Source organism: Gavia stellata, chromosome 21 (assembly GCF_030936135.1).
Source record: "Gavia stellata isolate bGavSte3 chromosome 21, bGavSte3.hap2, whole genome shotgun sequence".
NCBI lineage: Eukaryota > Metazoa > Chordata > Aves > Gaviiformes > Gaviidae > Gavia > Gavia stellata.
Genome location: NC_082614.1, coordinates 14,407,636 through 14,421,414, shown reverse-complemented (window position 1 = coordinate 14,421,414; position 13,779 = coordinate 14,407,636). Strand labels below are relative to the sequence as shown.

General features: G+C 41.0%; 1 protein-coding gene across 3 annotated transcripts in view; it reads left to right on the top strand.

Moving 5' to 3' along the window:
- ATXN2 (ataxin 2) overlaps nt 1-13,554 on the top strand; it is a 43,882-nt gene extending 30,328 nt beyond the window's left edge. For 2 of the 3 annotated variants that reach the window (XM_059827454.1, XM_059827453.1), the window contains exons 19-23: nt 1,593-1,646; nt 7,175-7,320; nt 8,201-8,428; nt 11,847-12,015; nt 12,951-13,554. In XM_059827454.1, the coding sequence (XP_059683437.1) occupies nt 1,593-1,646; nt 7,175-7,320; nt 8,201-8,428; nt 11,847-12,015; nt 12,951-12,979 (626 nt within the window). In that variant the 3' untranslated portion in view covers nt 12,980-13,554. The remainder of the gene's footprint in view (nt 1-1,592; nt 1,647-7,174; nt 7,321-8,200; nt 8,429-11,846; nt 12,016-12,950) is intronic. The other variant, XM_009820030.2, reaches the window with a different exon arrangement.
- Nucleotides 13,555-13,779: the final 225 nt, after the last annotated feature.

Sequence of the window (13,779 nt, the reverse complement as noted above, 5' to 3'; positions counted from 1 at the left end):
ACAAGTTGAAAGTCTGTGGCAAGTAGTAACTGCCTGCTAGCGAAGAGAAATGCCTGTCGATCCATTAAGTGAACTACGCTCACTGCCAAAAAGTTTGGGTTTTGTTTTCCTTCCTGTCTCATGAAGAGCTAGCTGAATCCCAAATACCTACAGTGACCTACACTTGTTGATAAGCACTCTTCCATTTTAAAGAAAAGTATTTTTGTCTAATGCTGTTTAATGGGATATTTCTACACTCCTGGGATTTCCTTGCCAGTCGTTACAGTGTCCTGCTTCTGTTTCACAACCCGCGGTTGACAAGAGCTCAAGAGAAGCAGAGCAGCTGAGCTGCGTGGTCACCAGTAGACCCATCTAAACATATGACGGAGGAGTGTTTAAATCATTGGGTTTTTCCCTTCAAAACACGCTTGGGAAGGACAGTGTTCAAGCAACTATCTTTCTTCCCGTCTACCAGCCAGATGATAAAAATGCGTATTACACACCTCAGCTCGTAACTTCAGGAGACGTGAGCCACTTAGATGTCCTTATCAAGGAAAGTTTGCTGCAGCAGTGCCTGCATTTCAGAGCAGTACATGCACCTTTAACTGCCACACGCACGTACGTGAACGCGGAGTTGTTGCTCTTACCCTGCTGAACCGCACGTTGGTTTCAGGACACGCCATCTGTCTCGGAAGTGTTGGCTCTGTGCGATCTCCCCGATACCAATATCATTGGGCTGGTAGAGTTTGCTGGCCACAGTTTGCAGTTTGGCTGCTTGGTCTGTGTTGCACAAAGACCTAAACTTGTCTTGTGCTGTTAGTAGAAAATTCAGTTATCTTAAGCTTGAGGGTGGATATATTCATTCCTGTGACAATGAACTTGTGTTAGTTTTACCATGTAGCCAAATTGCCTGTGTTTTCAGATAACTGGAGTCCTCTGAAAAACTTGACTTTTGTGTTTAAAACCAAACTTGTGTAAAACCAGACCTTGGTTTTATACAGATGCATTTCCTGTTTTTTGTGTTCTCATTCCTGTCCCCATCCTCCCTTCCCTTTTCCCCTTCTGCATATGTTTTACTGGTCTGGTGTTGTCTCTAACTTTATCTGGTTTCTGTCTCAGCAGTAGAGTAAATTCTATTACCCTGATAGTACAATGGTGGATATAATATAAACTTCAGAGGATTCTCCAGGGACTAAGAGTGAACCAGTCACCAAAGGTGTCTTGGAACTGTTAAGAATGACAGTGTTATAGCTGAAAAAGCAAAGGGGCAATTTCTGTTTTAATGTAATTACGTTTTAACCTTCTTATTACAGTGGACTGTAATAGAACATAAATTGACATAAAGTTTATTTTTGTGCTAATTAAGAACTGAAGACCTCAGTGTCACAGTTTAGAAGGAAGGCTTACCTGAGACTTGTGTTGTTTCATCTCCACTCATTTGTAAAACTAAATATCCAGCTCTAATAGCACCTAAGTAAATAAAAATATCTGCATGGTTCTACAATCTTAAAAAAAAAAAAAAAATTTTGAAAAAAATGATGCTGACCTTTCCAGAAGACGGGAAGTATGCACGTGGCAAGAGGCTAATTTACCTTTCTATTTCCCAAATTCAGCATGTCCCAAAATACCATACAGCAAGGAGACAGGCCCTTCTTTCTACTTTGCCAGTGAGTTGGGTTTTTTGTACTAATTTTGATTGTACAGAAAAGCACTTTCTAAAGAACAGATGTTAAAGGAATGGGACGTGTTGAGGGAACAAGTTTCCTTGCACCAAACCAGTATGTGGAAAACGCAGGAAGGTTCCTTTCCATGGGTAGGGGAATGAAGCTGTTGAACAGATTTATGTGACCACAGGAAGCTGATCTGTCAGTCTTCTAAAATGTATTTTGCATGCCGAATAATCTCTTAACTTTACTACCCAGTCTTTTCATCTGCAACCAGAAGTGAGTGCTGCATGTGGATAGCCTCTGCTTAAAACCTGGGTGAACTGCCCCACTCGCTTTCTTTTATGGCCCAAATGGGATTTTTGAACTTGGCAAGTTACTTCTCCTTTCAGGAAGCAGATTATCTTGTGCCTCGTCTCTTTAAGAAGCTGTGGCTCAGGTTCTGAGCCTCTGGGAGGAAATTACTTGAGTTGCAGCTGAGGTGAAGGAAGCTTTCTGTAGAGTTACTTTGGTGTCACTGAAGGAGTGCAGTTGTCATTATTATAAAGAGAGGGACTAGATGAGGGCTGCTTGCCAGCGTATAGGATCAGATGCTTCCTCCTTGGCAGATAAATTTTATCAGTTATGTTACCTGGCTCCGGTGCTCCTTTGTGCTGTTGCCCGAGCTGGTGACCTACATCGGTGTAGGCGATGGGAAGAGGGGCTGATGTTCTCCATACTCTCAGTACACAACAGCTAATATGGGCTTCAGCGTTGCGTGTGTGTACAGGGAACGGCGGAGAACTAAAAAGTACTGCCTTGTATGTTGGTGTTCATAGCACTTCGAGGAAGCTGGTTTTGGGGGGGATGCGGGGTGGTTGTGGGATGAACTGTAGTTGACATGGGAAAGGAGGACTGCAGTTTCAGGGTATTTTCAAACATGTTCCTGTCCTGCAGTGAGACTTCTTGCTGTGTCTGTCTGCAAGTCCATGCAGCCTGCGCCAGGCACTCTTCTGGGGTTTTTTGAGTTAGCTCATGCAAGAGGGATGTGAGAAATACCACTTGTTCTCCAAAAATCTCTTCTGGAACAGACTTCCTGTGTTTCTTGTACAGAAGTGGTTCTGTGTGAACCTGTGTTGTAGGATGTTGACCTGTCCTGTTTTCATGCGTCTTGGTTTGGTGCACTGAAATAACTTTAATAAGCTCGTTCCTTTCGTGGGTAATCTTTTAAGTGAAGTCCACTCTACCTGTGTAAAATTACTTCTTTAAATGTTTGTATTATGAAAGAAACATTTGCTATTTCTTTGCTTCCTACCATTCAGGTCTTTTAAATGTAGTTATCCTCACCATCTTACTGGGTCTGGCAATAGTTCTGAAGTTTGTTCACTGGTCAGTTCTTGAAAATAGGCTCTGCAGTGCATCTTTGGACGATGACCAACGATGACCGCCATTGGCAGCATTGAAATTCCTACCAGGGAAAATACGAAATTACTTTATATGGTTTTTGCATATACCCTTGTCGCTGGGAGTTCTGCTTGATTTCTTCTGCTCTGACCTCTTTTGATTTCAGCTCATTCTGTGGGTTCGGTGGCTGACTGCTACTTGTTTGCCTCTCAGAAAAATGGGTTGCGCTTTTGTAGAGCTGAATTCAATAATTCAATCCATCTGATATTTTTGCTCACTTCGTTACTGAATCACTTCACTGTGTATCCCTGCTAGGCTAGTGCAGTTAAGTATTACACGTTAGGAAACAACTTGATGAAAAAGATGCAGAAGTGAAGCAGGTTAGCCCAGGGAGGACTTCCTGGGGAGAGGAACATAAGGCATAAAGGGTGAGAAAAACAGTGTATTTCTGCTGGAATGAGCTGAGGTTACTTGCAGCAAGGAGATACACAGAGCTGTTTTGTCCTTTCCTAGAGTTTTCTCAGCACTTTTCTTGGATACTAGATGGCCATTTGGAAAATCTCCAAATTACTGACAATGGGGGAAAACGTTGGATAATTGGCAGGTTTGGTGTTGGTTTTTTTTTTTATCCCCCCCGCCCCGTCTTGCCTTGTTTGCTATTTGATACGTGTAGTGAGCTGTTTTGATGAACAGGCAAAAATTCTTGCAAAAAAGTCACGGTGGAAGTGCTTTAGTTATGGCTAAGCAGGTGACTTTCTCGGGACTGCTTTGCAAGACTTCTTTCACAGGCTTGCTAGTCTCATAGGTTTCATTGGCATGTCATGAACTACTAATTGCACTAGCTAAACATGGAAAACCTTTTACATTTCTAGAGTTGAAGTTTGAACTCTGGGTTTGAACTAACAAAGATCTGTGCCTGTATTTCAGACTTACTGCCACTCGTCCTGAACCGTTCTTTATTCGTATGCAGTATCTGTCCAGGATTTAGATAAGTTTCCACACAACATTTTTTGAAAGACACTTTTAATACTACTATTAAAACATAATTTGCAGCAGCATCTGAACTAGTTTTAACCAAACTTCCAGAGCTTATTAGAGTAATCTGTTAAAGACAAAATGGGGGAGAGGAGAAGCTAGGCAAATAAAGTCTTCAATATAAAAAATCTGGTACTTTAAATGCAAAGGTATGGATAAAAGATGTTAGAAGGTTATGGAAGAGCTGCTACTATGACAAAAACTTGATCCTCCCCCTGCTCCTTTGTCTGTTCTTTAGGGTAATATTCCTCGGTTTAACTGGTTTCTTAAGAGAGAAATTCTTTATTGTGAAGTTTTATTGTATAATGTATCTGCTTCAGAATAACTGTGTTTATTATTCTCTCGGCTATAGAGAAATGAAAGATGAATTGCACAAATGGTTTAGGGGAGTACCACATTATTTCGGCGGCTCTTAACAAGTAATGTGACAGGATGTGGGAAGCCTTGAGTATCTTACAACTTGGAATTAATTTTCATATACATTTTAAAATCTCTTGAATGGAGTTGAAGTTAATTTGTAGTCAGGTGTGCCAGCTCTCCCTGAGGCAGTGGGATGAGAGCTGAGGAAGATTTCTGGTTGCATGCCTTTTGGCAAACAAGTCAATCCCTCTATGCATTTATTTCTATTACTTTGACAGAGATAATAACTTCTGGCCTTCTTCAGTGTTGTATAATAATGAGGTTGAGAAATTTTCCTACTGTAGAAAACTGTAAACTTCACACTGTAAAAATAATCAGTGTTCCCATTGATAATTCTCCTGTAGTCCTTGTAAGAAGGAGCAGTGGTTGAAAGTCAAGTAGAAGCATGGTTGAGATGCTGCTGCAAAATAAATTTTAGTAGTGATATGAAAAAAAAAAAAAAGACTTTTCTTGCATTTGAAAGCGTAACAAAGTGCTATGACAGAAGATACTGGTAGTTTTGCCAGTGTACACAGAAAATATTGAGGTGTTTTCAAAACCCCTCTCAAATAGAAATGCTCGTAGTGTATGAGTATACTTGTACCCTCGTGCTTAAGTACACGTACATGCTCATGCATAAGTATGTTAGGATCAACTCAAACTGCAAGAATTTAGGGTTACAAATGTATATGAAGTTCATCTGCATTAATAGCCTGAAACTTGTGCAGATCACTGTTCACCGTTTGCCCAGTGAAGATTTAATAAAGCTTTCAAGGCAGCGAGGTGGAATTAAGTTAAATGTGGTAGGCAGTTGTTTTATAAAGGAGAGACCTTCATAGTGGCCTGTACAGGGGAGAACAATCTCAATTAGGCAAAAAAGATTCTGTCTATATGTATTCCAGTGAGTCTGAGTATTTTAGAACAAGTATTTGTAAGCTTTATAGCAAACCAAACTGGAGGAAAACAAGTACTTGCCACAGGGTAGTAGTGTGTCAGGGCTGGTTAATGGAGCACAGTGGGGTTGCTGTCCTTTTGAGACTTGCTTTTGCTGAGTAGTATTGTGCTTTCACATGCAGCTACATTTTTGTCCGTTTTCTCCACCCATCTTGTCTTTCATCCTTTATACAGACTCAGGCAGTTCTGTGTATTCATGAACTTAGAGCCCAGCACAGTGAAACTCTTCAGAAGCTGCAGCAAACAGTTACTGGAAAAAGTGAGATAACGCACCTCGGTAGCCGGGAATACACAGGGCAGGTGGTTGCAGCGTAACAGTTGCGCTCCAGGTTTCTCCCTGTGCCCTGCTTTTCAGGTTTGCTTACTAGGGCAAGAAAACACCACCAGAAAACCCATCACTGCTAAAGGTATGCTGCAGACAGGCACTTCGTTGGCCATCAAGTTCTCATGTAAATACAAACCCTATTAAAAAAAGCTGTAACCCGGTAGATAGTAAGCAGTAATGAACTTGGCAGAACGACAAAAAGGTACCAGAACAAATAAGGAGCAGTTGCAAGGAACAGATTCAGGAGCAGGTTGATAGTTTGCTTTGACTGTTTGTCTTTTAGCACTATTGTCAGCAAAACTAGTCTTGGTCTTGACAAGCTGTAACAGTGGAGAGAGTAGTGCGTGTTGTCAGGTGCAGAAGTGTGGACTGGTTGTTGCACAGCTTCTAAAAGCAATAGAGGGGAATAGGCAAAGCATCTTCATTTTCTTGGGGTCTTGCTTTCCGGTCACATGCTTTGTGTTTAAAGGAAGACTTGCTATCATTATGGCTTTTCATACTTTCTTAGATTCCCTCAGAAGTAAAAAAAAAAAACACACAAAAAAAAACCCCGCCAACGATTTAGTGTGGCCCGTTTTGAAGCAGAACAGGGCAGGACTCCTCAAGGAGGGACTTGTTGATACCGGTTTGTTGTTGGAGACTGGTACAGCTGTAGCAACAGATGTGGTTTCACTGGTGTGAAAATTTTATGTAGTTAAGGTTTTTTTTCCTTTTTTGGAATTTTGTACCTTATTTGCTGCTGTTTCAAGGAATTAAGAATTTCACGGCAATGATGAGAAGCTCACAGAATGGTGGTGATTCAGAAAAGACTCCCTTGAGGGGAGAGAAAAGTTATGTTATTTTAGTACAAGATACTGGCTTCAGCAAAAATTTGATGCTCAAGCAGCCTCCGTTTTCTCAGCTGTTATGTATATACTGTGTGTCCCTATAGCTCTTAAGCATACATGCAGTGTATATACTTCACACTGACTGTACTGTGAGCAATTTCCAGAAGAGTAGCATGGTGAGGTTAGCCAGGTATAAGGCCAAAGAATTTTTTGGATGGTGGAAATAAAAATGGCTTGTAACACCTTTGAAAAGTATATTTCAGGAAAAACGAAATTGTATGAAAATGACAAATTTGATATTTTAAACTGGTCTGTTTGACAAAACAAAAGATGAAATGCTGCTTTTTTTCTATGTAGTATCTGTTAACATTGTCAAACTAGGGAAGATGAACTGTCTAATTATGGTTATTTATAGACTTTCCTGCAAAAGCAAACTACACAAAAACAAGGTAAGATACTCAGCTATTTGCAAGATAAATATTTTTTTAGAAGGGGGTGGGGATATTATTACAGTATGTTTGAGGTATAGCGAAATCCAAGTGCAGATGGTGACTTGATGGGATGCATGTTCTGTATCTGTTATTAAATACTCTTCTTTTTCATCCTAGTTTCCACTGGCTCACTTGCTCAGCAGTATGCTCACCCTAATGCTACCCTGCATCCGCATCCTCCGCATCCTCAGCCTTCTGCCACACCAACTGGCCAGCAGCAAAGCCAACATGCTGGAAGCCACCCTGCTCCTAGCCCCGTGCAGGTAACGGAACTCAAGGGAGTGAATGTCTTTACATTGTATTTAACACGCTGTACTGGAAGGTATTGCATCAGACTGCTTGACAACGATACATTGATTTCTTTGAGAGGAAAAATGGTAAGATGGAGCAGTTGCTCAAATGAACTGCATGTGGCAGATCTCTAGATTGTCTAGATGCCCCTCCGTTTTCTGGAAGGAAGGAAGTAGAGCTAGATAACTTAATTTTTCTCTGCTTGCAGTGGCTAGGACTCAAAGGTGGTAGGCTTATGACATAGTTTGTTAGATAAGCTAGCAGGGAAACTTGTGGCAGTTCCTTTTCCTTTGTAAGGACCAACATCAGAGTCCTCCCATTCATTTCTCCCTCTTCACAGGGGATGAGGTATAGCTTGTTTCCGTGTTACAGTTAAGGAAGGATTGTAATTTTGTCAGAGCTTTAATATGAGTGGAGTTACAACTGGAAATAGCAGATAAATGCTGAGAAGTGTTTGATTGTATTTCGTCAAAGGCAAGCAGCTGAAAACAAAACAGGCCTCGTGATAGTGCTGCATGCCTTAGTTACCTACTGGTAATTACTTCGGGCTGCTAAGTGCAACTGTGAAGTATATCCAGCCCCACAGTTGCAGGGTCTCGTCGTTTTTACCTGTCAGTCTAGGTTCCATTTGCCAGGCTCCTGCTCACATGACTTTCTAGTGCAAGGAGAAAATGAGCCTGGTGGAATTGAAATGAGCTTCCTCATGACCATAGGTGCGGTGATCCTTAGATTTGCCGCTTAAAAGATTCACTGTTGAGAGCAGTTTTGCAAACCTTTCTTACGCTAGTTTACAGAATAAACGTGTCTCACTTCTAGACCATAACCTAAATGATCTTCTCTCTTTTTTTGCAGCATCATCAGCACCAGGCTGCTCAGGCACTCCACCTGGCAAACCCACAACAGCAGTCGGCAATTTACCACGCAGGTCTAGCTCCAACCCCACCTTCCATGACGCCAGGCTCCAATACGCAGTCTCCACAAAATAGTTTTCCTACAGCACAACAAACAGTCTTCACCATTCATCCCTCCCATGTTCAACCTGCATATACCAATCCGCCACACATGGCCCATGTCCCCCAGGTAAACACAGTTTAACAACCTTCAAGACTAAATGTCTTAATGCCACAAAGTTAGGACAGTCGGGCCTGCTGTGAAGTGATTTCCATTCTGTCACCTCTCAGCACAGACTACATGTTGTGTTATTTAGGTTTCTGTCTGTACATTGTCTTTACTTAGAATTTTACAAGATATTTGGACCTCAGCTTCCAACACCCAGTGCATCTACAACTGTAGTTTAATGAAGACATCTTAAGGTGGCACTGCTACTGAAAGAAATTGAGCTCTCTTCCCAGTTCCCGGCTCCCATCCTTGTCCTGCCCCACCATTCCGCTCACAGAACTGTTTGGCCATGCAGCAAACCAGACTGGGGACATGATTCAGCTGAAGAGTGCCTCCCCTACCCCCATTTTAGGCTATTTCTCAGTCAAGTCAGTTCACTACTCGGGTTCACTGCATGATCACAGGAAGAGCTGGCATACAGAAAGGTTGGAGGTGAGAGCTGAGTGGAGGAAGGCTGAATTGCTGGTTTTGGTGGCAGTTTTAGGCTCTGCATTGTAGTCAAATTTATACAAGTACATCCAATAAAGGATATTACACAGGATTACTAGGGAGTAGCAAAGCACTGCAATGGGAGATGGGTGAGATTCAGTTCAGGTGTCTGCAAGACAATCCTTGCTGAAGGAAAACCGTGTGTGTGTGTGTATGTGTGTCTGTGTGTGGTTCTAAATGAACTGCTTGCGCAGGAGATCCCTGATGATTGTTGGGCAACTTAACAGCGGTCCTTGCTTCAGGATCAGAAACCCACTTCTCTTAACTCTCTCTTGTAGTCAACTCACTGAAAAAAAGGATTTGGGGAAGGGAAGCACATGCTTGATTAATCGAGAGCTCTGCATAAATCAGGGTTACAAAGATTTTCTGATGTTTACTAAATCTTGTGGATTTAGTGTCCTTCATCAAGGAACGGACAATTAATCAGTAATTTGCCTGCACAGTTTCTTCTGCAGACCAAGTACTTGGTGTCTGGCTTATGCCTTCTCATGCAGTTTAACAATAGTTTGGGATATCATGACTAACTGTAATTGGGGAGGTTAGTCTAATAGGTGTCCAGCCCCTTACAGAATTCTGATAAAATCTTTGCTTTGGTCCCTGGGACAATCAGTTAAGCCAATGAATTACTAGTTATTTAGGAATTGTTTTACTGATGTTGAGTTTTTAGCTTTTTAATTCCGGTAGGCTTTTAATTTCTGTTTTTGTACTGTGGGAGAATAAGGAGAGGATATCCAAACTTGACTACTGCTGTGGCATCTTGCCATGTCCTCCCAGGCTCTGGTTTCTGCCAGAAACAAGACACTTGCTCCACTTTGGTATGATAGCACTGGTGTGAATGCCTAGATCGTAGAGCTGCTCAGACTGCCTTGCGTGCAGCCCTTCAGAAGGGTCTTGCGGGGGAAGCTCCTAGGTTGCGGCATGTTCAGTGCCGTGCCTTGAAACATGAAATATGTTCGTTTCAAGGTCAGTGTAAAGGTAGAACTGTACATGAATTGTGCTGTACACATCATGGCCAGGCCCATGCCTGCGCTATAGGGTGCAACCATTGCCTGCCTTCCTGTGTGCCAAGCACTTAAACCTCGCTAAAGCAAATCAGATGCAACTTTTAGTCGGAACTGACTGCTCAGTCAGGATTTTTTAGCAATCACAGGCAAAGCCTGCCTTACCCTTCATTTTTGACTTACGCAGTCTCTCCTGCTGTGATTTTTTTTTTTTAGGATGAAAACTACAATCTATAATCCATTGTATTTATACCAAACTAACTGACTTTTCAGAATGAAGTAGTTCCCTCAAAAGTTGAGTTCCTAATGAAGGAATAACTACAGTTCTGTAAGAAATTTTAAATGTATGTAATTATTCCATTGTGGGGAAACTAATCACTGGCTTTAATAGTTTCTTAGCAGGCTCATTTCCAACTTCTGAACACAATTCTGAAATACCATGTCGTAGGAGTTTCAGTTAGGCTCATACAGGGGATCAGTTGAATTTTCCTTTAGGTTATCAGATGAATCTTGAGCTGTTAGATATCTCACTTGAGAAACAGTACTTTAAAATTCATTAGAGTACTGTCAGCTGCCAATTTGCAAAGCGTTTGAGCCACAGCAGAAAATTTTTATGCAATGTGTGTATTGAATACAGCTGCTATGTGAATAGCTGCTTTATAATGACAACTGCTATAATAGCATGTTTGTCAAAGTAAAAATGGTGCTGACCCTGAAAGGTATTTCTGTTTCACAGCCTTATCTTCTAAGCCTTTTTTAGAGCAAGAGTGAGATTTGAATTGCAGTTCCTGCCTTTAAAGGCTTCTTGAGTGCTACTAATACAGTGCAAGTCTTGATAAAGAGTTTGAGGAATGTCTGTGATGAGTCAAGTAACCCTTTTGTCTTTAAGAAATAAAATTGTAGCCACTACCTGCTCTCTGTCTTTACTGGCATGTGAAACTTGTGAGGCTGCGATTATTGCACTGTAGTGCTCTCTTAATGGGATATGGTAGAAGGACAAAGCAAACCTTAGATGCAAATGTGGTTTTTTTTTCCCTCAAGAGAAACCAACTGAGAGCTCTAAGAGTTCCTTAATGTTTTGTGCTTTTAAGAAACTAGTGTTTACTAGCTTTTTAAACCAAAAAATTAATGACCTCTAGAGTCATGAACTGCTCTGAGCTAAAGAAGCCAACTGACAAGTTACTGAACTTGTTTGCCAGAAGGTGATCAGCCATTACAAAGATTAATCTCCTTTTTCCGATGAAACTCAACTATGATTGCTTAGATTACACAAGGACCTTAACTGTGATGAGCTTAACTGGAAACAGAACAAAGCTGACCTAACAGCATAAAGGGATGAAATCACTCATCTCAGAATGACTGCTTAGATGAAGGATAATGTGGGCACAGGTCACTGGAGAGAGTGGTTTTTAGGGCAGGGAGCCATGAAAGAATGTGGAGTTGTGTAATGAGCAGCTGAGGGAGGGATGCCAGACTCCCAGTGCGTGTGAAGTTGGTATCTGTACCCGGTGCGTTCTCTGCATAGGAAGTGCTTTGATCTAGGTTATTAACAGTGATGTTCTGAAGATTTGTTGCTGAGGTGTGGTGTGTTTTTTTTTAAATATCCCACTGTTTAATGCTGGCAGTTTCTCCCAGCACTCACTGTCCAAATGGCTAAAATTGAGAATGTGACTCAGAGCCAGCAGTAAGGATTTGAGCCCTGTTTTCTTTTTTTTTTTTTTTTAGTTCTTATTTTTGTGTTAAGATCTCTGACTTAATCCCTATAGCTAATCTAGTTAAAATGGAGTAAATCTCTGGATTTACTGGTACAGCTGGAGAAAACTTGACAGTCATGTGGCCAGGAGTGATGCCTCCTTGTGACCATTATACTAAAGAGCTCTTTGTTTCAGGCTCATGTACAGTCAGGAATGGTTCCTTCTCACCCAACTGCCCATGCTCCAATGATGCTAATGACGACACAGCCACCTGGTGGTCCCCAAGCCGCCATCGCTCAAAGTGCACTACAGCCCATTCCAGTCTCGACAACAACACATTTCCCCTATATGACGCACCCTTCAGGTGAGGAGTGTGTGCCCGGGAGACCTGCACCTTAACTGAGCCAGGTCACAGTAGTGAGGAGAACTGTTACAAACCAGATTTGGGGAAAAGAACAAAAAAAAAAAAAAAAAAAAAAAACCAAACCAAAAAACCACAACCTTAAGATGTCCTTGTAGAGTGGCAGGCTGCTGAAGGCAGGCTGTTTCTGCATGTCGCATTTATACTTTGCCAGCGCGAATGCGAGCCTAGATAAGTGTAGGAGATGTAGCTAATTTAGCGAAGACTTCGCTTCTCTCTAGCTGAAGTAGAGAAATGGATAACTATGCAGACACTGGCACTGTGGGACTGTTCTTCCAGGTTTTGCCGTGGTTTTGCCGTGGGGGATGGACTGTCTGTGTAGCCTGTTTATAATGATCTGGGGTTTTATTAAATTTAAAGTGATCGGTCTTGAGGATAGGAGTGAAAATGTTGCTTGGGGGTAGGGCTGTTAGACTTCTAATAACTGAAGTAAAGTGACAATTGAAGTCTAATCTTTAATTCAGAGTAACATTCTGCAGCTTTACTTTCTGGCAAAAGTAGGTGCTGTATGACTTCTTTCTGCTTTAAATTTAACCTTACCTAGGTTTCTTTATTACTCATTTCTAGACAGACTCTAACCTTTGGTAGTGGACTAGTTACCTGATTTGTTTCTTGGGGAATGTGTGAGCAGAAGGCGGCTGCTTTCTGAGGGTTTTAGGTAGGGAAAAAAACATCCAAAGGACATCTTGATATGCAGGGTTTTGTTTTGTTCATTAAAAAAAAAAAGGAAAAAAAAAAAAAAGGGAAAAAATAAAAAAAAAAAAAAAAAAAAAAAAAAAGAAAAAGTTCAGCTCAGTAGTTGTCCTGTGACCACTTTACTAGCAAACTGTTGTGTGGCTTGCCAATTTATTATTTACATTTGAACTTTTTTTTTACAGTACAAGCCCACCACCAACAGCAGTTGTAAGGCTCATCTGGAATAACTGAAAGGCTGGATACCTTTTGTAGGCCAAATACCCTCCTTCTACTGCTTCTGCCAACTGGAAGCACAGAAAACTAGAATTTCATTTTATTTTGTTTAAAAAAAAAAAATTGATTTCTTGTAACATCCACTAGGAATGCTAACAGTTCATCTTGCAGTGGGAGAGATTCGGACTGAGTAGAGGCATTTAGGAACTTGTGGGCTATTCCATAATTCCATGCACTGTATCTGAGTCCTGCAAGTGCCCCAACTCTGCTTGCTGAAAACTGGAAGTTATTTATTTTTTAATGACCCTTCAAAGTTACGAACTCATCAGCTAGCAAAAGAAGTAACAAGAGTGATTCTTGCTGCTATTATCACTAAAAATCAAGACTTGGAGATCCCTTTTACTTCTAACTAAACTTGAAACAGGTTCAGTAAAAAAAAAATTCTAATCGTCAAACTGATGAATTATTATTTATAAATCACGTTTGATGAGATAATCACTATCGTGAGACAGTGATGTAACTTTTAAGTTAAGAAAACTTTTACTTTGTAGATAATATAAAATAAAAACTTAAAAAAAAATTAAAAAATAAAAAAAGTTTTAAAAACTGACCTACGTAGTGTTTGTCGTTTTTTTTTACCAGTATCTTCCTTTAAAGTGTTTTCCAGCTTTTGTTGCAAATTGGAGTGAATGTTTTATTTAGCGTCAGGTAAGCTTTGCCCTGTGTTTCCGTCGTCTGCTGCTGCCGTATTGTGTGTGTGCCCCCCCACCATGAAACCGAATCCGTCGTATTTGACTT